Source organism: Borostomias antarcticus, assembly GCF_949987555.1.
Source record: "Borostomias antarcticus genome assembly, chromosome: 14".
Classification (NCBI taxonomy): domain Eukaryota; kingdom Metazoa; phylum Chordata; class Actinopteri; order Stomiiformes; family Stomiidae; genus Borostomias; species Borostomias antarcticus.
In genome coordinates, this window is record NC_140247.1 from 11,912,495 (window position 1) to 11,935,354 (window position 22,860).

Sequence of the window (22,860 nt, forward strand, 5' to 3'; positions counted from 1 at the left end):
ATTAAAATGAGACTGTTTCGTAACCAAAAATAAACTCCTCGGGGTACCTTTAAGTTAGAAATAGTCTTAAAAAAACTTGGTGGGAATAGGATAAAAAGGGCATGTAGATGACTTAAGTTGTGACACCACTTTACTCGGTATCTCTGTGTCAACCGGTGCAAACAAGCTCATATGCTCCCTGGAGGAGGAGGAGGGGGAGGAGGAGGAGGAGGAGGAGGGGAAGGAGGAGGAGGAGGGGGAGGAAGAGGAGGAGGAGGAGGAGGAGGAGGAGGAGGAGGGTCAGCAAACATGGGTGATATTCATCCTAAAAGTCTCTCACTCTGGAAAAGTGAAACCTTGAACAGGCACTGTGTAGTTTCCAAGACTTGAAGTAATGCCATTTCTAGAGCACACTCTCCTGGCACGTTAACCATGGCAACTCTCTTCTCATTCTAGTTAATGAGTGGCTGTTGAAGTAGCCAGATGAAGATACAGTCTTCAACATGATGGGGGAGAGAGACTCCATTTTGGATCCGGGGCTCAGAATAAAGGATTCCAGTGTGAAAAGACTGTTTTCAGCAGATCAGACATCTCTCATACTTTTTGGACACACCTTTTCAACAAACAAACGAGAGCGACGACAGCCTGAGAACATGACTGGTGTGATCCTGGAAGCAGATGCCATCCTTCTACCATGGAATGACACCACGTGGGCTGTGTTGTTTTTAATGTGATGGAGAGTTCATCGAGGTTTCTCTTATTCTTCTACCATGCTTTTTATTTTTAAACTTGAAGCGTGAGATAAGTGGGAATCATATTAGGGGACAATAGCTGGAAGAAATACGCCTGTGGCTGAGATCGCCTGCCTGGTAGGGTAGCATATGGAGTGTAGGCGGTAGCTCCACTGACCAATGCTCCATATTTAGAGACGTTATTGTCGCTGTGGAGGACTGCTCAGTGAGGCGCACTTCCTTCGGTGGGCTGACTGCTGACGAACTTGATGGCGGCCCACCGTTACCGGCAGATCATCATCAGATCCAGCTGAACCCCCAGATCCTCGAGGACATCACCATTTGAAATGAAGTGACCAAAATATAGTCACATCAGTGACTAGATCCAACCATAACTTAACCATAACCAGTGGCATTACTTAGCTAAATTCCAACTGAATCTCAAGAAGATATTAATGCAATTTAATCTCTCACTTTCTCAACTAGTAGATACACTTGAACAGAGGTAATGAACAGATGAGGTGGTGACATGAGATCATGTATTTGCAACACTTTGGCTATTTTGGTTAAAAGGCTTTTATTTGTTCAATTGTTTACATTGTTCACTGTATCTGCCCAGCAAAGTCCTCTAGAGAGCGAAGATACGGATTGAAGCTTCTTACACATTCTGTCAAATGTTGCTTTGTTCGACACCGAGGAGTGCATGGGACGTGAGGTGTCTACAGATTCTTTTAAGAAGTCATAAAGCTTTCCTTATCAATTATTCACCTCATTTCTGATTCAGAACTGTGAGTTGAAGGGAATGTAGGTCTGTGTTTATATGTGCGTGCGTGTGTGCACACGCGCGAGTGTGTGAGCTCTCGCTCTCGCAAGCATTATCTTTCCAAATAAAGACTAAAGAGGCTCAATGTTATGAATGTTAACTCGTTTCATGTTTTGTCTTCTTAGCCAAGGATCACGACGTATTTACTGGATGAGAGTAACAACTTTTTGCACCCACAATGGTAAAATATACAGCCTTACAGCGAGGCATAGACTTGATCAGCATTCATCATCATCATCATCACCATCATCATCACCATCATCACCATCACCATCATCATCATCGGCTGGAGCCCTGGCTCGGTCTGACAGCGTTACCTAGCAACCTTCCTTACAGTATACCGTCTCCCCCCCCCCCCCCCAACAATGAATTATTATTCATATTCTTTGACATTCTCTGGCTCTATGTGCACAAGGATTTGGTGGTGCTACTATGGTGTTCCTGAGCCACTGAGAGGGGTGTTGCTCACTCATCTTTACACATGTAGGTCACACACACCACAGGAACTGTTAGATCTGCTCTCACCACTGGGGATCCACTAGACTTGACTAGACTTTCAAACTGGGTTCGGTTTGTTCAAGGATAAAGTTATAGGGAGAGTGAGAACATCTCTCCACGGTTAGAGCTTGCGTATTGAAGTCTACCTTCCTACACGCACACACACACACACACACACACACACACACATAGATGCACATACCCGTTACACAAAAACGTTTGGTACATTTGCACATGCAGCTCAGTACACTTGCGCATGCAGCCGTACAGAGATGAATAAACATTCACTTGAGCGCACACATTTAAGTGCTGCAAGCTCTCGAGTTCACAGGGAACACAGCACGGCACTCAGATACCGTATATTAAAACTTGATTAGGCTCAGAGGACAGCGAGTGCCTAACAAGTAAGAGGTATTACAAGGCTGTAGGCAACCAATGCACCAGAGGTTTAGCCCACATAATGCCTGTGTACTGCAGTGGTCCCGGCTGGGGAACGCTGGTCCTTATCATTAGCGCTTCCATCGCAGTCTGATGAAGCCTGTTACGGTCTAGGATTGGTCTCCGGGTCCAATCCGGAGAAGAGAGTGAAGAGGAGACTCAGATATTCAGGTCAGTCCCAGAAACATGGAGACTCGGGGGACTCCCTCCCACACAGCTTCATCCGCTTCGCCGATAAGTAGTTCAGTTATACAAGTGATGATCTGTAATTCATTCGGTTTTCAGAATTTGCATATTTTGGCTCTATGCCCAAATTTCTTAGGCTAATTGATTGTGGTTCAAGTGCATACGGACAGACAGACAGACAGACAGACAGACAGACAGACAGAGAGAGAGAGAGAGAGAGATGAATAACCCCTCACCTACAGAGAGACCCTGGACTATAGAGAGATGCCCCCTCAGCCTGCTGGTTCTGGGACTCTGTTCACAAACACAAGCAGAGCCAACCAGGCAGAAACCCCACCAGATTAAACCAAATTAGAAAAAAGACAACTATCTCACACATTGGAAAGAATCAACCAAAAGCTTATCAGAATGATATTTCAGTCTAAACAGAGAATACACAATACCTGAGTACTGTGACTGAGCCAAGGAAGTCCTTAACTATACAGACTCAGAGAGCACGGCCTCGCCATCGAGAGGCCGCCACAGGCAGACCCGGCTCCCGAGAGAAAACACTGCACCCACTGCACACAAAAAGAGGTGGAAATCGAGCTGCACTTTTTAACTACCTGCCAACTGTATCAAGACACCGGAGACAAATACCTCCCACAGATTGCGACAGCCAAAAAGATTTTGAAAACATGACTAATGACAAAAAAAAAACGTCCATATCTGCTGGGTGAAATACAGCAATGTGCACAGCACAGCAGCAAGATTTGTGAGCGGTTGTGACAGGAAAAGGATATGCCCGATGGATTACAACCACTGTAAAGACAGTCAATCATCTGTGTGTCCCTGTAGCCTACTATCTGCACATCGCTGATCTCTGTACATAGACTGTACATACAAAAAGAACAGATACCCTTAAATAGCCTACATTTTCTAAATGCACTATCTGCAGACTACACACTCTACATACAAACAGATACCTTTAAATAAATTTGCATAAAATATAAAAATGTTTTGCAGTGTTTACACAGTTGTCACTTATCTGTATTGTATTTGTACAACTGCAATGTCCACATTATTGTATTTTGTCAGTATATTTTGTATATCTTTAATTGTACTTGCGTTTTTATTTCACACTTGCCTTGGCAATGTAAATGTATGTTTCCTATGCCAATAAAGCCCTTTGAAATTCATTGAATTTGAAATCGAATTGAGAGAGAGAGTGTGTGTGTGTGTGTGTGTGTGTGTGTGTGTGTGTGTGTGTGTGTGTGTGTGTGTGTGTGTGTGTGTGTGTGTTGTTATTCCATTATGTATAGGGTGCAGTCAGTGGTTAAAACCAAACGATGGTTTACCTGTGGTGATTTACTGTCATCTAGTGGTTGGAAAAGAACGATACATCATTGTTGGACCAGGAAATTGTGGTAGTCTATTAAACCCACTAGTGGAATAAATGAGAGGTGTATCTTTTTGTGGGAATACCTTTATCATTTATGCTACCATAAATATAGCCAAAGTAAATAGACTAAAGCCATATATATCAACTATGATTAGACCAAATCTGATGCTAGTTATGTGCAAAGGCTAGATTTCTTCTCCGTAACGGTAGGTAGCGCTGTGCTTCTTCTAATCCAGTTTTGAGTTGGCGAAAAAGCTGCAGAGAGCAGACTTCAGTCGCGTCGAGGGAACAAAGGAGTTTGGGGTGAGAGCATTTGTATATCGTCTTTTATGAGCAAATGTGAGAGATTATACCACACTGAGTGCAAACTGGTTGTTGTTAACTACACTTTGGTGAAACGTATGGGCCGATTTGATTTAATTTATCTTGGGTAGACTTTTACACTCCTAATAAGATAGGAAGCAAGATCTCAGCTAGCTAGTCCTTGCTCATTTCTTTCATTGCTAGCCAGCTAGCTATTAGCTAGTGCAAGTTTGTATTATTAAACTTTGAATGATATTTCATTGATTCGATTGCACCTTGGAGTAACCAGAATAGATGATAGCACAAGTTAGCTAAAACCATATGAACTAGCTATGACATCAGCTAGCTAGTAGCTTACTAGCCAATACAATTTATATAGCTAGTGGAAGGTGGAAGTTAGGCCGAACATTATCTAGCTAAAGCACAGAGGAAGGGAGCTAGTGCTAGCTATGCTAACGTTGGAAATCTGGTTATCTAGCTAGCCAGAACAGGCCTTTGCTTGGGCTTTGTGTTTTCAGCTAACGTTGGCTGATAACATTAGTGTGACAGAGTAATAATGATAACTAGCGAAAGTTTGATAACAACGTTATCTCGACAGATAGATTTAAGCTGTATAACGTCAGCTAACGTTAACTTAGTTAGCACTAGCTAAGTTACGTCGGTGTTGAATGAAACTGCGATTTCTGCGGCAGGACGAAGTTGACTAACCTACAGGCTGGCGACATTGCTAGCTAACGCTCTCAGTACCCTGTCCAAAAAGCTTTTTCAAATAGTTTGCCTGTTCACGAGTTATATGCAATTTTCTTTTACAGAGCCCAATAATGGACATAGTCTAAACGACACAACCCCTCTTCCAAGATGTCAAGTAAGGAAACATATCAGTAAATAATGTTACACGTTTGTGGATAGTCTAAACTAAGTGGAGATATGAAGATGTTTACCAGCTGAGAGAAATGTGACTTGTTGAAATTTCCATGTGCTTCTGTGATTGTGATTCTCACGAGTGATACCCATTAGTAATCCATAGGCTAGGTCTTTGCTATGACTGATGCACCAACAGATAATGGCATATAATAGATGCTGCTTCTTGGATTAGGAGATATATTCATCATGGTCTTACTTTATGCTATAATACATGTTTTGTTTTTACACAGAGAGACCATCATATGCCCCTCCCCCTGCCCCTGCTCCCGCAACAGTAAGTATCACACACACCATGAGATGGCCAGGTACCCCAGTGTTAAGAGCTAGTGGGTCTAGCTCTTAACCCCCCCCCCCCCCATACACACACACCTTAGTCGTAATGAGCCCTACCTCTCAGTGAACACAACAGAAGGAGACATGGGCTCGTGCTTGTCTCATAGTCAGCTTAAAAAGCATTTTCAGACATTTTGGGGATACGGTAACATGTTTGATTCAGCTGGTGGCTAGCAAGTTTATCAACCAATTGATCAGTGCACTAGGAGAGCTACGTCAAACGTGTCTGTGAATGAGTGCAAGGTGCTTTCCTCAGGCCAAACCATCCTCCCTCCATCTGAATCACCCACTGCTGCTGCTGCTGCTGTGTACCACAGAGCCCCGTGGATGCACAGAACCCCAACCCCACAGACAGTGCACCGGGCTGGGCCTTTACTCTGGACGAGGCAGCGTCAAACATCACTGAGACAGACCTCGTATTGATTAGCGGTGGCCCGTCTGTTCTACACCGGAGAGCATCTCTCGGTGTTTTGGAATGAATGTTACTCCTAGACCGAGCCTTCAGCCAGTGATATTGTTTACTGCTTCCCACTCCTTCACCATCCCCCCTTTTTTCTTTCTTCCGCGGAAGAGAACGCGTCGCATCGCATCACTTTGCAAATCATTCCCAAAAACAAACAAACAAAACAAAACAAAAAAGAACCTCCTTTTCATTTTTGTTTCTGTTCTCCCTCCCCCTCCTTTCCCCTGTCATTTCTCATTCGTGTTTTGTCTCACTTGTCTTCCATCAGCAATTGCCCTCCGCCCCGGGGTTTGTGGGCTACAACCCATACAGCCATCTGGCCTACAACAACTACAGGCTGGGAGGGAATTCCGGAGGCAACAACCGGGTAACTGAAGGACCGAGGCTGAGGCCAACACCCAGGGAGGGGGGGAGGGGCGGGGCTGGGAGAGAGGCTTAAAGCTGTTCCCACATATTATTCATATTTATTACAAATTGACCGCAGTTGATTTAGTCAATGGATGTGATGGGATAGGGGGGAAGCAGGGGAGGATAGGCCAGTCGTCGTCCGATTCTTGGACCTCAGTAGTTCCGTAACCCACCCCCCGGTCCTGTCTGTCAATCAGCCTCTTGTCACTCTAGATTGTGAGAGATTGAAAATGGCAAATTGGTGAATGTTTGGTAGAGTAACTCGCCCGCCTGCAAGTTCCTGTGGCCCTCTCCTCCTGTCAGATCCATCGGCTGTGTCTCAGAAGTGGAAAAAAAGATGGCTTCCTTTACTCCTCTCCTTTCCATGATCCCCTTGAATAAAAGGGGAAAAAATCATGGCTCGTAAAAAACAAAAGGACACCCCAGCATCCAGTTCCTATCTTGTAAGGTCATATAGGGGAGGGAAGGAGTTGAGGAAAGGAGGCCACCAGACACTATTGAGACGCACCCCATGGCGTGTTGTTCATGATGGCTGCCTGTCTGTTCCATGCACCCCCCCCCCTTCCCCGATTGGACGGTCTGCTAGCTCCCATGCAGAGCACAGGCCTGTGGCTGGATCCTTGCCAAGCCCGTCTTAAGCTTTTCTTGGCACAGCTCGCCTTGAGAAAACTGGGTCATCTCGTCTCAGAACCGGGGATCCCCAAAAAAAACATATAAACAGGTTGTCACCAGCAGAGGGGTTGAACTGAATCTGTAAGAAAATCAGTGTAGCCAGCGTAGCTTCCCCCCTCCCTAGAGAAGATCATGCCATCATTATCATTTTCAGTTGTGCCCCTCTTGTCCATTTTTCATAGTGTTGTTTTGTTTGGTAGAATAAAGTGATGCTTGCACACTCAAATATTCCAACTCCTACCGTTTTGGTTTCTTGATAGATACCCTTTTGAACCAATCAGACCTTCGCTGGGCCCATTCTGTCTCGAGTCATTCCAAAAAAAGATGTGTGTTGGAGGCATAAGAGTGAGCAAGCTCAACTTCATGGTATTACAGTTCAGAAGTGATGTGTGCATTTGATGTTGCATCTGACTGACTGAGTTCTCTTGACGTAGCCAGACTGATGTGCCTCCCGTGACCTCGACCGTTTTGTTGGCTCCTCCCCTCTCTCTCCCTCTCCCTCCCCCCCCCCTCTCTCTCTCTCCCTCTCCCCCCCCCCCCCTCTCTCCCTCTCCCTCCCTCCCCCCCCCCCCCCCCCCTCTCTCTCTCTCCCCCCTCCCAGAATGCCTCAGGAGTCACCGTTCCCAAGCCCCCCAAACCACCAGACAAGCCGCTGATGCCCTACATGCGGTACAGCAGGAAGGTAAGCAGGAAGGTAAGACACCCACGGTGTCTGCTTTTACTGCTTGTACAGGTGGAACCCACCATCCTCCGCTGGGGGGGGGGGGTAGACTGTCCCCCCCCCCTGTCTATGACCCTCCCGGGTGGTATGGCCCGCCCCTGCTGGCCCGGAGGTCAGAGGTCGCAGTGACGTCACCGAACCCCACCGCTGCTCCTCTCCGGATCCTGCCGTCTCTTGTTGTCCTCCGCGTTTATTTGTTTGTTTGTCTTAACCCTGTCTGTGTTGCTGTGATCTGCCGTGCTTTCCTCCTGACTTATTTTTCTACTTTGGTATCTAAAAAGCTAACCTTTTTCACCTCTTTCCTTTTGAACTAACACAATCACATTCATCGGCCGCTCGTTATTGCTTCTGTGCATTGACCATCCTCCTATCTCCCTCTCTCTCTCTCTCTCTCCTCCTTCCCTCCCATCCCGTCTCTCTCTCTCTCTCCTTCCCTCCCATCCCGTCTCTCCCTCTCTCTCTCTCTCTCTCTCTCTCTCTCTCTCTCTCTCTCCTGTCTCCCTCTCTCTGTCCTCCTGTCTCCCTCTCTGCTCCTGTCTCTCTCTCTCTCTCCCCTCCTCTCTGCTCCTGTTCATCAGGTATGGGACCAGGTGAAAGCGTCCAACCCAGATCTGAAGCTATGGGAGATCGGGAAGATCATCGGCGGGATGTGGAGGGACCTCACGGACGAGGAGAAGCAGGACTACCTGAACGAGTACGAGGCCGAGAAGGTGGGCGGCGACCGACGGGACGCGGGGGCCCGGCTACGCCGATCTCTTCGGCCTCGGACCCCCCCGGGGGAAAAAAATCAGTCGCTTTCACGCGGGCGCCGAACTAACAGCACTCGCCCTCTCCTCCCCGTAGATCGAGTACAACGACTCTCTGAAGGCCTACCACAACTCGCCGGCGTACCTGGCCTACGTGAACGCCAAGAACCGCGCCGAGGCCGCCCTGGAGGAGGAGAGCAGGCAGAGGCAGACCCGTATGGAGAAGGGAGAGCCCTACATGAGCATCCAGCCCGCCGAAGACCCCGACGGTGAGGGGAACGCGCTCCTATTTAGTCGGCGGATAGTTGCACGGGGGGGGGGAGCTCTACGCTCTGTAGACTCCCCGTGTCGCCATATCTGCGATTGAAAACTAGGGTTGCCGGGGATATTCACTAACTTCCCAAAATGGAAATGTATGGAAATTCACGGGAATAAGTTGTGTTTTCAAGTTTATTCACGTAAATCGCCTTTAATTCCCAGAAATCCACGTTAATTCCCATAAGAGGTTTGTGAAATTTTGCAACCCTATTGACATCACTTCTCTGCTCCCTCTCTCTCCCTCCCTCCCTCCCTCCCTCTCACTCTCTCTCCCTCCCTCTCCCTCCCTCTCTCTCCCCCTCTCCCCCTCTCCCCCTCTCTCCCTCTCTCCCTCTCTCCCTCTCTCCCTCTCTCTCCCTCCCTCTCTCGCTCTCTCTCGCTCCGCCTCTAGACTACGACGACGGGTTCTCCATCAAGCACACGGCGGCGGCGCGCTTCCAGAGGAACCACCGCCTCATCAGCGACATCCTGAGCGAGATCGTGGTTCCCGACGTCCGCTCCGTGGTCACCACAGCCCGCATGCAGGTCCTCAAGCGCCAGGTCCAGTCGCTCATGGTGCACCAGGTAGGCGACTCTGGACACGCACATGTGCACATGAGCAGACTAGCACACTACAGAGAGAAACATAAACTGACATACAGATGAACATAACTCACGCACGTTCTCTCACACACACACACACACACACTTCTGCCGAGGCGCTCTGTCCTCACTGCGGTCCTTCCTGCGTTCCACAGAGGAAGCTGGAGGCGGAGCTTCTGCAGATCGAGGACCGCCACCAGGACAAGAAGAGGCGGTTCCTGGAGACCACGGAATCCTTCAACACTGAACTCAAACGGGTACGACACCCCCCCCCTGCCCCCCCCACCTCTCTGTGAACAGACCTACCCCTCTGTACCTGGTGACTGTACCCCAGGGACTGCGTCACGGGATGGTTCGATCCGACGGCCATCTTCTTTGCTTCCGTTTCGTGTTTCTGTACGTCTCCGACCGTTAGGGCTGGGTATCGATTCAAATTTCAAGAATCGATTTGATTCCGATTCATAAGGTTCAGAATTGATTATCACGATTCGATTCAGTTGGTGTTACTAAAACCTGTGTTTTTAGCTGTAACCTTAATTACATGACTGCCAAGTTATGCAACACATCAACTGGCCTTCTAACGGCTGGGTATTGATACTGATTTCCAAAAATTAATGAATCAATGAATGAATGAAAGATCGATTTTGGGATTCATGAATCGATTCTGAATCGATTTTTTTTAACCCAGCCCTACCGACCGTGTCAGTGATTCAATCAATCCCTAAATCACATTCATCCAGGATCCAGCCACTTGGAACCGTCCGTTCAACACGGAGGTGGTGAGTCAGTCTCAGTCTCGTGTGTCTGTGTTTGCCTCCAGCTGTGCAGCCAGAAGGTGGAGGTGGACATGGACAAGCTGGCGGAGGAGATGGCGGCGGCGGAGGAGGCGGCCAGGCGGCGTGCCGAGGAGCGAGAGCGCGAGGCGGCCGAGCAGGCGGAGAAGGCTGCCCAGGCCGCCCTGGACCAGCAGGAGCAGGCCGCCAACGCGGCGGCGTCGGCGGGGGCGGCGTCGCCCGCTGCCTCGCAGTCCAGCAACCCCGACCAGAACCCCGGCGCCGGTGCTACCGCGGCGTCCGAGACCAAGGAGGACCGGGACAAGCCCACCCCTATGGAGACGGGTACGCTCAGTCACACACACACACATGACTCTCAAAATGACCGGTCATTTGCACTGTCCCGTCTTGTCCTTGCACCCTGTCTAATGTGTCACCGTCAGTGTTATGCGCCCATTGACCAAAGCGAATTCCTAGTATGTGTAAACTACCTGGCCGATGAACTGATTCTGATTCACCAGTACCACAACAACACCGGCTTGTATATATGCTCTTAATGGCAGCCGTTATGATTAGGAAAAAACTGTTTATTTGATCTCCGCGCGCCCCCCTCTGCGTTCTCTCAGACGAGGCGACGCCCGCGGAGCTGTCGGAGGCCGAACCGCCGTCCGACGAGGCCGCGCCCACTCCCGCCGAGAAGCAGCCGGCGCCGCCCTCCGAGCCGGCAGAGGCCGCCACCACGGACGAGGGCACCAGCGACAGCACCGCCCCCTCCGAGAGCAGTTCAGAACCCCCCGCGGCCCCCCTCCCTCCCGAGACCGCTGCCGCCTCGGCCCCCGCCCCCCCAGAAGAGCGACCTCCCAGCCAGCCTCAATAGCAGCCCAGCGTTAGTCTGCGCCTCTGTCCTGCAGCTTGAGGCCCTGTCCAGAAACGACACCTGACCCCCCCTGTGACGCATCCAACAGCCAAACCTTTCAGATCTGTACTGTCAACAAAGTACGGCGGCTGCCTGGCCCAGCTTCTTAGAGAACTTAGTGTGTCTAGTGCTTAGGCTAGGGTTTGCTTCTGGGCTGGGCGAGGCCACTTCTCCGTGACGTGTACACTTGTGCACTACCTGTTTCAAAATGATGCAAGCATGCGTTTTGGTAGAGAGGAGTGTCTGCCATTTATTATTTCCGCCTGTCCATTCCCTGTGGATCCATAGGGGAGAGTCGGGTGTACACATTTCTGAGAGAAAGGGTCCCCCCCCCCCCCCCCCCCACACACACACACACACCATGGGGACCTCCAGGTTTAAACCACACACAGCCCCTAGAGTTCTCTGGTTAGTGGTCTCATTCTAGGACCTTCCAACACATTCTTCCTGTGTCACCGAGTTCTCAACAGCCCCCCCCCTCTAGCCTTGGGTGTATAGGGTTGATATGACTGCTATGGGTCTCAGTATGATCCTGAGTTATTCAAAGCCATGAGACTCACCATCTTAGACACCTACATGCTATTTTTGTTGCCTCATGTTTTTTGTAACTTAAAATAAGGTGTAAACTGTTTAGATTGATTGATTTAATTCCACATCCGAATGGAATGAGCTCACCCTAATTTAATTATTGCATAATGCATATTAACAGTAACTGAGACTTAATATCAGGAGACAAGTGGTCAGACTCTAAGAAATGTAACCTCACACTTTCAAATGACTGTTTTTACTTGAATCTTAATGATTTTAGTATGCCTCTGCGTTTTGCATCTTATTTTCTACTGTTCTACTTCTCTGCCCAAATAAAAAATGATTTCTCTGTCTTTTTGAAGCAGCGTAGCTCATTTGTTCTCCTCTGACTAGATTGTATAAGACCTATTTCACTACAAGAGTTTGAATTAGTGGAAATACGTATGCATGTAGTATGCAGAGAGCCGTGCGTAAAATCTCTCGCCATTATATGTAGTAGTCCTCGCTGCGCTCCATGTTTGGGGTCAGTGCGCTTTCTGCCGCGCGTTGTCGTCACAGCGCTTGGACGAAGCGCGCGCGAGACCCAGCAGATCGCAGATGATCGCAGCAGAGAAACCAGGAATGATGAGCCGCCGCGCGCTCTGCCTCTCCATCGCGCTCCTGCACCTCGCTCCCGGAACGATAGCGGAATACTCCTCCAAAACTGATTTGGAGTACGAGTTTGGAGATTACCGGGGCAAGTGGTGCATAGACGACCACGGTTTTGTTTATGGCATCGGAGAGGTTTACTATCCCGGTCCTACCGCATGCCCGTGCACTTGCACGGACGACGGACCGGTGTGTGTACGACCGAAGTGTCCGCGCATCCACCCCCGATGTACGCGGATAAAGTACAAATCTTGCTGTCCGGTATGTGAGGCGATTGCCAAGGTTTGCGTTTATGGAGGCAAAACGTACAAAATTCTGGAAGAATTTAAGGTGAGGAGATAATTCGTTTCTGACTGCCTTTGTAAAGTTGCGGGTCTTTCACGAATGTACCGTGGTGCGAGCTACATTTTGGTTTCTAACAAAATAATACACAAACACTATAACTTTACTGCATGTGCTTCGATTGGGATGGACAGATGCCAATGCTCAATCTCTCTTCTATTATATAACATTTGCATGACCTTTGCATGTCCATGGCCTCACTCCTCTGCTTTAGACACAGTCCACTCACTATCAGGCAACCTGTCTTGTCATGATCAGATCATGTTGACTGGAGTGTGTTGTTCTTTCTGTGACGTGTCGACTGGACAGTCACGTCTGCGTTGTGCCGCTGCTGTTTCAGCTGTCTCGATGCGAGCGGTGTCGCTGCGAGCCCAACAGGGAGGTGTACTGCACCATCTCCGACTGCCCCGCGCCGCACTGTGTCAACCCCACCTACGAGCCCCACCACTGCTGCCCGGTCTGCAAGAGTGGTGAGACTCTGCCCACTTTTCTGTTCACACAACTCGCAAGCTCCCACACACAGTCTCTCCACCCCCACGTAATGCAACACACCAGGACAGATGGCCAAGCTCTCTGCCTTCCTCTCAGTATCACATAGTACAATTAAACACAATAACACACACATGTGAATAATGTATTTATGTCCACATAAATATAAATACAAAGGACAGAAACACTAGCAATGCCGTCAGTTATATAACACACACACACACATACATACACAGCTTCAGCTGACCTCTTGCTGTATGTTGCTCTTCCATCTGTAATTGGCATACTCACACTGTGTGTTAGTTATTGATCAGGTGCACCCTGCTGCTCCGGGTCAAACTGTTACACAATCATGTTTACAATAGCACAGGGTGGGATGGTCCGCCCCTCCCATGGGTGGGATGGTCCAGGGGTCTAAATTAATCAAATCTGATACATACATTTTATTGGATGTTCATGTCAGTTTGAAGTTCGTGTTGGCTTTTAAAAGGAATTCATGTTCCATTGGCAACAATAGTAGAATAAGACACAAGGCCTCTGTTGACTCGGTTATATAATTCAAAGCATCATATTTGGGTGGCTACTTACATATATGGTAAGTACCAAGGGCGTAGGTTTGGTTTCAACATTGGTAGGGACCATATAACAGTGTAGCCTGCATACACAATTTTTGCCGGGGACGAGAGGTTAAACCTCTTAAATATTCATATATTTATGAAATTGAATAATACCAATACAATGTTCTTAGTGTATCACATCCTGCCTGCAGCTGCGTCCCTCCACTCTCTCTCGACTTCTGCTGCTGCTGTGTCCCTCCACACTCTCTCTCTCTCTCTCTCTTGGTTGCTGCTGCGTCCCTCCACTCTCTCTCGGCTGCTGCTGTGTATCTCCGCTCTCTCTCTCTCTACTGCTGTGTTTCATGCATAAAAATGATTTTATTAAAATTTAGATTTTCAATGGATTTTTAAACTGACATTCAACTCATACATTGATATATCTGTCCATTAGGGGAGTCACAAAATACCAGACAGTAGGCAATACCTATTGTGAAATTCCACAATCCTGGATGCCCAGTTAGTTGGGGAAAAAAAAACTTCAACATACACTACTTTGTTTAAAACACCCTCCAGCCAATATAGTAAGAGGAAAATTATGAGATTCCAGTTGGCAAGTATACGTTAGCTAATAACTAGGAAACCAGGCTACACAGGGACAGGCTTGTATAAAGAACTACAGACCCGAGCCCTCATAAAACTAACATTAAGAGCTCTCACGGGCTGGCTAACCTCTAGATAACGTATGAGTATTCAGTTTCCCCTATAATTGTAACAAGAACCCCTGTCAGGCTAAAACAATGTATTTATTTTTATATCAAAACTTACGACTTTAATATCACTGACATTTTTTAGCATAAGTTAATGGGAGTTTAATATGGTGAAAATTAGCATCACGTCTAGCTGGGTTTGACAAAGCTATAGCTAGCTAATAGCCTATCGGCTAGTATTCATTGCTGACACTAACAGTCGTTAGTTGTGAGGACGCCGTGATGTCCCATTCAATTAAATCTCTGATGGGCAGCTGTATGATAATGTAATGGCTGCTGCAATCCTAATGTTACAGTATGATTTAAGCCATCTTAACAGTTCGCTAGCTAGACAGCATCAGCAGTTGATCATTTGCCACAATGAAAAGACAAGTGATGTTAGTTTAGGTAACATTAGCTAGCACCAACCTAGCTGGTTTTCATGTGGTTACTGCCTAACGTTAGCTACTTAGTTTACCAGTAGCTAGCTAACCTAGCTAACGCTAACGTTACTTACAGTTGCGGAGAAAAAGCTCCTGATATCCCTCATCCTCTTCGGAGGGGGAGGCGACATTGTGGTGGATGTACCTGAACGGCTGTCAGAATCACAACTGTGGCTTGCTGTCAGCGTCTATCTATAAGGCTGTTGGTCTTCAGATCCAGCAAAATGTAAAAAAAATGCAATGATCTATCTTAGGCAAATGAGCCAATCAAACGTGAGTTTAAAAAATATCAAAATAATACTGGGATGGCATATTCACGGTGGAGGAAAGGGGTAGGCTAACGGTCTAATATGTAACTCCGAACAATGCAAACTAACTCACTCAAAATGGTACGGTCAATTCTGTCTTTCCAAACTATTGGAAGGTCATCTAAATTATCTAATATAACTACACTCCAAAGATAATGCGAACAAGGTTGCTTAAAAGTTGGTAGGGACAATTTGGGACTCCCAAAATGTTGGTAGGGACATGTCCCGACCGTCCATACGCAAACCTACGCCCTTGGTAAGTACTACGTTATACTTAGTTTGGAGAGTGACTCACATGCATATTATGTGGAAGCAGTCACACACACACACACACACACACACACACACACACACACACACACACACACACACACACACACACACACACACACACACACACACACACACACACACAAGCTGTTTCCTCTTGCCTTCTGTTATCAAGGATGGCCCCGTGCTCCACACTGTGCAGCTACCCCACCCTGCAGTGGGCTAGTTACTATTTTTACTGCTCCCGTGTTGCCGGACTGTTGGACAAGACACTATCGAGCGGTTCAGTTGCATCACTGTTTCCGTTGCGTCCAAACTCCCCTCTCGCTGTGAAGTGAAGATCTATAGTTCTCAGCATCTGTCAACAAAGGATGGGACTGCAGCCAGATATATTTGAGTCTCTTTAATTTGCCTTGGAGGCTCTCTGGAACACCGTTAGCGTGCGTTAACGCACACACACACGCGCGCACAGGCGCACACAAACACACACACACACACTTAACATCATCTCCCTGTCGTGCTGTTTGAGGTCCCAACTGTTATGCGGGCAACGTGGTGATCCCGGCGGGCGAGCGCGTGGACATCGACGAGCGCACCGCGTGTTTCTGCACCTACCGGGACGGGTCCTGGCAGACGCACCCCCAGGCCACCTGCGAGCCGCGGCCCAGCCCCACCCCCCTCCCCAGCCCCCCGGAGACCCCCCCCGCGGAGACCCCTGCGGACGACGGCTCCAGGCAGCGGGGAGGACGAGCCTACAGCCCTCGTTTCGTCATCCCCTGAACGGAGAGGAGGGAGGGGAGGGAGGTGGGGCGAGAGGGGATGGGGAGGGAGGTGGGGCGAGAGAGGATGGGGAGGTAGGGAGGGAGGGGGCGGGGGGCCTGGTAGGACGTAGTGCAGTCTCTGCTGTGCTCTTTAGATCTTCAGACAACACAAACTCAACGCATGCTGAGATACGATGCAGGGAGGAAGGAGTGGGGGGAGGCAGGCCAAGCCACAAATGCAGAGAGCACACGCAGGGGAAGAAAGGTGAGGAAAGGAGGGGAAAATGGAGAGTCTGTGCCAATGGAAAGGAGTGGTCGGGATAGGGTGTGTGTGTGTGTGCAGGGGGGGCAGAAGTGTGCCAAAGCGAAAAGGGCAGCAGGCAGGTTGTTTTCCGTGCCCTGCTGAGGGCAGTCTGTGAGCGTGAAGGGATTACGTCCAGGGATGACCGACCACAACACCGCACACTCAGCCACAACACTGCTGAACTGCTGTCCGCACGGCAGCGTTCACACCACTCAAACTGTACAAAAAACTAACTTGGGAGCAGGGCTGAAAATGAACACCTGCCACCGGCCAAATGCAGGTAAAATTTCCAATTGGCGACTAGATTTGGGACGGCTATCTGAAAAAAAAAAAAAACTTGGCCGATAGATTTTTTCATCTACAGTCCCCTTGGCAGGTGACTGACCGTGAGCCAAAAAGTTATTTTTCACCCCTGCTTGGGAGCAATGTGTACATTAAGAACTGGACAGGACACGCGATTCCACACACACAAAAACGTGACACGTCTCCACTCCCACTCACGATTTCACACATCCGACAGCGAGATGCATCTCACACAGCTTGACTGGCAACATTCTCACAGCTTCAAATGCCATCCAAAGGGCTCGGTTGTAAATAGACACCAATGTAACAGTGGTTCTGACATTTCTCCATATTATCTCAGGTTCATTCCTTCCTGTATGGCAGTGTTCATGTGGTGCATTTTATGGCATTTGCCCTGATAGCTTTGTGGAGTGTAGTTTTAATTAGATTGATCACATTCTTCTGTATGTAAATGTATCTACTGTGTAAAAGTGAAACATTTTGTGACTGTCAAATGAACAGTTGGATGATTGATTATTCTTCCATCATGTTGGGTTCATATTTATGGACGTTTCCCATGACTTCCCCCTAGTGGTAACCTTAGCTCATTATTAAAGCTCTATCAACTGTATGTTTTATGGTCTCATAAATCCATTCACATCTTGTACAACAGCTCACCTCAGTAAAGTACTACTACTACCTGCAGTAACATACCCATTCTTATAACAAAAAAGTAATAAAACCAATTCTTATAACAAAAAAGTAATAAAACCAGTTTCGCCATCTGACTTATGCACTTTAAAGCTAATTTTGAGCCAACCTAAGCACTATTTAAAGAGGTTGGTGCAATTCTTTTGGTCTAGCCCTACCATGGAGTTAGCCTTGCCAGACCATCCTGATTTCACAAGCTCACATTCTGAAGCAAACCATCTCGCGTGCCAGGTTACCATGGAGTCTACGGCTCAGAAACTCAGCCAAAGCACACCAAGTGTGTCGTTTGCAGTGTAGACAAGTCGAGACAGAAGCTTGGATATTTAACCATATACTCAGGTTGTGAAGATCAGCAGCACTTCAGGACTTCCATGCTCATAATTGATGGCACATGTATACACGTAAATGACAGCACAGCAGACAAGACAGACTTTACAACAGTTTTTTATTGAAAACAGCGTGGGGTCCAGGTCAGGCTATGCTGCCAGCGTTGGAGGCGATCCTGGGCCAGAGGTCAGCACACTCCTTGGCCACAGGGCCTGTGATGGCAGAACCTGGAAAGGGAAGGGATGCTTAGAACACAGGCAGTTCACACGGTATAGCAAAGAGATCCACTACACAGATAAGTGATTTGGTCTGATAGATATACAATAGGTCATCTCAAATCAACTATGTCATCTCAAATCAACTTGTAAGTGGAAACATCAGGCAGTCAACTGGCTTTGTCTCTTCTACAGACATAGGTCACCCACTACTAATGCCTGATCAAATATGAATCACGACTCAACAGAAAATAATCCAATAAAATTCTTGTGTAAAAACGATTGTTCCATCACGGATTGAGATTAGTCAGTAACCATGACACCGCCATCTCACCCACCAGTGATGAGGTCACTATTCCCTTCTACGACAACTCACCCAGCCACTGACCAGACAAAGCAAGTGCTTTTTTGAAGGGGGGGAATACTTTGCACTACATTACATGGCCATCTCCCAAGTTGGGAATGTATTCTAATGCGCCAGATGACTAAAAAGGCAGAACTTTGACAACTCACCCTTCATTTCTCCTTTGTTGTTCACTATGACCCCTGCATTGTCTTCAAAGTAAAGGAACACGCCATCTTTTCGTCGATACGACTTCCGTTGCCGTATCACCACCGCCGGATGCACTGTGAGGAGGAGCGCAGAATATAAGTCACATTAAAAAAATGCATTATGGGTAAAAATCCCTATAGCACTGTAATGAACATTCAGTTCAAAGTTTCAGGGGGAAAAAAACAACTCTTGTTCAATACTCCAGAAAAATTAACAAAAAGGCCACGACAAGACCAACAAGTCCAAGTTGAGCCTCACATGGATTGAACTGAAGCAAGAGAGCGCATAGACAGCCGGCAAACTCACCCTTTTTCCGGAGTTCTGGCTTGCCTTTCTTGACGGTGGCCATGACCATGTCCCCCACACCAGCGGCGGGCAGACGGTTCAGACGACCCTTGATGCCCTTCACAGAGATGATGTACAGGTTCTTGGCACCTGGGGAGAGGGAGCCGGACAAGAGGAAGGAAACGCAGACAGTAAATCCCTTGTTCCGTAAGAGTATTTCACCAGTCTCCTCGGCAATTAGACTAGTGCTTGAGGGCAGGTGTACCGTCAAGCTGCTCCCTTTGGAAAACAGATAGATGACAACTTTACACAGGATCGAGGGGTGTGTGTGTGTGTGTGTGTGTGTGTGGGGGGGCACATTTTAAGTTAGACTCAGAGCATAGCAGTTGTTTCTCAGGACTATGTTGTTCCAACTGTTCCATCACGGATTGAGATTGGTCAGTAACCGTGACACCGCCATCTCACCCACCAGCGATGAGGTCACTATTCCCTTCTACGACAACTCACCCAGCCACTGACCAGACAAAGCAAGTGCTTTTTTGAAGGGGGGGGATTCCAATTACCAATGAGGTTAAAAACTACAAAACGCTCAATCACGCAGCAACGAGCGGGCAAGGATGCCTCGTAAAACCATGAAATCAACGAAAAGTTCCTATCGGCCAGGAAGTTCATATTTAAGCACCTCCACAAGGCCGATTGGCCACAGGTATCTTCAGGTTCCGCTGTCTTGTCATGCAGTGTGTTTACTTACCTGTGTTGTCAGCGCAGTTGATCACCGCTCCCACTGGGAGACCCAGTGAGATACGGAACTTCGCTCCAGATGACCCACCACGTCCTGTGTGAGAGCAGGATTAGAATTTAAGAGTACATTCAAAGAAATGTCTGATGTGTTGACACTCCACATGAGCCCTCCAGTCATCATTCTAGTAGACAAGGTTGATAAATAGCTAGCTTGGTGCATCACGGATTGAGATTGTTCCGTACACGTGAGAAACTGCCATCTCACCCAACAGTGATGGTCAACCCACCCAGCCACTGACCACACAAAGCAAGTGCTTCTTGAAAGGATATATGGCATTTGACAGGTACCACAAAAATGATAGACCCTTAACTACTTCATCGAAAAACATTTAACAAAAGAAGGTAACTAGCTACATAACAGTCGTAACGCATCCTGCAACCAAAGGTAGCTAGTGACAAACATGCTAGTATGCCAGGCCAAGTTTACTTAAGTTACTTCTTCGCTGCAACACATCGCCGCATGTCGTGTCATGACGAGTATTATAGCAAACGTAGATATGAGAATCTCAATGAATAGTTTGCATTACTTTTGTTTAATGCAGCAAATAACACGCGAACCATCAGCACATGACAGCGCTGCACGCGCTAAAGGAAGAAACTCCCACGGTGCCCACGATTCATTGAATTGAAGCTAGCCTAGAGCTAGGTGGAGCTCGACTGCTTTCTTCTTGCATTTTGCCAACAGGTTACACTTCCCTTGACTGACCAGGCAAATATCCATTAATGGCAGCAAATGTAAGTCTAACCGGTAACTACTGTCCAGCTAGTATTTGTTTTACCACCCTTTCCACTAGCTCTCTAGCTACAGGCTTACTAGCACGGTTAGCAAACATGGCTGCCGCAACAAGCACTACATTTCTATCTTAGAATTATATTTTATCTTTCATGACATCGCTTTAATATGACCAAACAAATGTTAAACAATGTTTCATCTCAAATCAAAATGTATTTTAACTGTGGAATATACGATGCAAACAATAGATGAATCTAGATTTTTCAGGGTAAGTTTCGTACCTCTCTTAGACATTGCGGCAGAAGGGAAAGAGGACGGCGGAAGAAGGAATGATGGGATATAACGTTGTCGAAACCATCATATCCGCTTGTGTGATATACCTTCATTTGTTTATACCGCCCCCTGTTGGCTGGTTTATAGAATAATGTGGCCAAGACGATTCTGCACATAATATATTTAATTGCTTTTGCCAAGATAATGCCAATATTAATTGTCATAAATACATTGGGAAGCATGAAAATTTGAATTGCTTCCATATAACACAATCAGGGGTGTAGTGGAGGGTAAACCCAAGTAAACTCAGTTTGCCCGCCTCTTTAAAATGAGGGTGAGAGTTTACTCACCTATTTTCGGATCAACTGTATTAATCAATGAGGAGAAACGGACACCTCTGTATTTACCACTGCACCCCTGGACACCATATAATTGCAATAACAACTCTAGTAGCCTAAATTGTATCCCTGGTTCACAAATTTGTGAAATTGGCATATGCAGCTACTGTAGCCATGTGAACTTTGGGACACAATGGGGCATAATCGGAGTACCCAGAAGCTAATTGGGGAACAATACACCCCAGAACTAAGGGCTACTATTCATTTGCCACAAAGGCAAACACAAGGCGCACATGATCAACACCAACATAGACAATGGACCGACACGGACAAAGGAAAACACGAGGGCTTAAATACACAAGGAGAACAATCAAGGACCGATGTGCAGGTGAGCGACAGGACACAACGAGGCACAGGTGCATGCAATCACCCAGACAGATGTGCGCTGTGCAGTTCACTTACCTAGAACATCCACTAGATGGCAGTAGCTAGTGTTGGCGAAACGAGGCTTTCTGAAACACCTTTTACCCACTTGTATCGCAAAAAGATTCATTACTCGAAGCCTCATTAAATGCGTTGTTCGCTACTAACACCTGCTGGCAAAGATAATTTAGAGCAGCCAATATCACTGCGCACCCGCTGGAGCGCTGAAACATTACAGATATATCTGATTTTGATTGACAACTTCATCACTGATTGTTAGTTTACCTGTAGGCCGAACCTAATTGGCGTATGCTGCATATAAGGGAAGGGGGAAATTATATTTGTCTTGTTATTTATCGGCAATAAAGTTTAATTGAATTAAGGAACACTGGAGTCCTAGCTGTATTTGAGAACAAACCTCTTCCCTTAATAAGAGTCTTAGAATAATCTTCATCTGTCTGGATCTATGATAAAGGTGTGTTATAACCACTCTCTTGCTGGGGCAGTGGCTATAATTTACCAAAGGAATAGCCAGCCACTACACTAAAAAATGAGGATGGTTGTGACTTCACTGTATAATATAGGCTACTCATAACCCATAGTAATAATTATCATTAGGCAATGTTTGTTCTTGTAACTATTTCTGACTAAAGTGGATGACAATGTTATAATGTGGGCCTATTGGACAACACATAAAAACTGGTAAATTGCCTAGTAAATCTATTTGAGTGACCATGTTGACTAAACATGCAGAAGAGGAAGAATGAAATACAGAAGGACAACATTGTGAGGGGTGCAGTTGGGCAGTAGGCTAAATGTGCTTCTGTAACTGGGGACTGTGAGCTTCCGTAACTGGGCAGTGACAGTGAATGTGCTTCAGTAGGCCTATGGGCAGTGAAACTGGGGACTGAGAGTAATTGTATAACTGGGCAGTGACAGTGACTACTACTCCTCAACTCCTACACTTCCAACAAACTCCTGCAAAACAATCCTGAACACTTCTACTACTCTTTCAACTCGATGCAACAACCAACCAACTACCATGCACAACCTTCAAAGTAAGGCGGGTTTCGCGTTCTTACATCGACCACTCGAATCTCGAACCAAACCGATCACGTGACCGAGGCCTCGTTTGTCATTGGTCACATGCTTTAACTGTAACTGCAATTTTATTAATAAGGTATTGCTATAGGCCTAACATACGGGGTTTCATCAGGACCTGTCCCATGTGCTCGACAAACGCCTCGAAACTTTGGTCTCATACATAACATTACTAGCATAGCATCCCATTTACCTCAGAGATGTTTGTCTCTAGCTCCTTTGACAAA

The 22,860-nt window shown here is 47.2% G+C and overlaps 4 protein-coding genes across 7 annotated transcripts in view; 3 read left to right on the forward strand and 1 right to left on the reverse strand.

Annotated features, from left to right (window-relative positions):
• ca10b (carbonic anhydrase Xb) overlaps nt 1-1,494 on the forward strand; it is a 16,882-nt gene extending 15,388 nt beyond the window's left edge. Inside the window, exon 7 of the mRNA XM_084449013.1 lies at nt 436-1,494. Coding sequence (XP_084305139.1) covers nt 436-458 — 23 coding nt within the window. The 3' untranslated portion in view covers nt 459-1,494. The remainder of the gene's footprint in view (nt 1-435) is intronic.
• Nucleotides 1,495-4,287: 2,793 nt separating this feature from the next.
• smarce1 (SWI/SNF related BAF chromatin remodeling complex subunit E1) lies at nt 4,288-12,047 on the forward strand. Of its 4 annotated transcripts, none has more exons than XM_084449001.1 (11): nt 4,288-4,339; nt 5,152-5,204; nt 5,494-5,537; nt 6,328-6,426; nt 7,741-7,833; nt 8,439-8,570; nt 8,704-8,875; nt 9,316-9,488; nt 9,662-9,763; nt 10,327-10,624; nt 10,906-12,047. In XM_084449001.1, exons 2-11 carry the CDS (start codon nt 5,198-5,200, stop codon nt 11,154-11,156), a joined length of 1,371 nt encoding a protein of 456 aa, XP_084305127.1. In that variant the 5' UTR covers nt 4,288-4,339; nt 5,152-5,197; the 3' UTR covers nt 11,157-12,047. The 4 variants fall into 4 exon arrangements, with proteins under 4 accessions (XP_084305127.1, XP_084305128.1, XP_084305129.1 ...); XM_084449002.1 differs by having other exon boundaries at nt 7,741-7,821; XM_084449003.1 differs by lacking the exon at nt 6,328-6,426.
• A 273-nt stretch (nt 12,048-12,320) lies between these two features.
• LOC311317376 (von Willebrand factor C domain-containing protein 2-like) lies at nt 12,321-16,306 on the forward strand (the record flags this gene model as incomplete). Its single annotated transcript, XM_084448459.1, has 3 exons — nt 12,321-12,701; nt 13,054-13,183; nt 16,056-16,306. The coding sequence occupies 3 exons, from the start codon at nt 12,321-12,323 to the stop codon at nt 16,304-16,306; spliced, it is 762 nt and encodes a 253-aa protein (XP_084304585.1).
• Nucleotides 16,307-18,012: 1,706 nt separating this feature from the next.
• On the reverse strand, nt 18,013-20,820 carry rpl23 (ribosomal protein L23). Its single transcript, XM_084449027.1, has 5 exons — nt 20,780-20,820; nt 19,716-19,799; nt 18,986-19,114; nt 18,640-18,753; nt 18,013-18,138 (listed from the first exon to the last, which is right to left on the reverse strand). The coding sequence occupies exons 1-5, from the start codon at nt 20,790-20,792 to the stop codon at nt 18,056-18,058; spliced, it is 423 nt and encodes a 140-aa protein (XP_084305153.1). The 5' UTR covers nt 20,793-20,820; the 3' UTR covers nt 18,013-18,055.
• Between the last annotated feature and the right edge of the window lie 2,040 nt (nt 20,821-22,860).

Bases quoted from the DNA above. Each gene is read 5' to 3' on its own strand.
- smarce1 (XM_084449001.1), top strand. The intron at 5,538-6,327 runs GTAAGTATCACA...GTCTTCCATCAG, and splicing joins CTGCCCCTGCTCCCGCAACA to CAATTGCCCTCCGCCCCGGG. The intron at 7,834-8,438 runs GTAAGACACCCA...CCTGTTCATCAG, and splicing joins GCAGGAAGGTAAGCAGGAAG to GTATGGGACCAGGTGAAAGC.
- rpl23 (XM_084449027.1), bottom strand. The intron at 19,115-19,715 runs GTAAGTAAACAC...CCCTCTCCCCAG, and splicing joins CAACTGCGCTGACAACACAG to GTGCCAAGAACCTGTACATC. The intron at 18,139-18,639 runs GTGAGTTGTCAA...TTCCCTTTCCAG, and splicing joins CAACAAAGGAGAAATGAAGG to GTTCTGCCATCACAGGCCCT.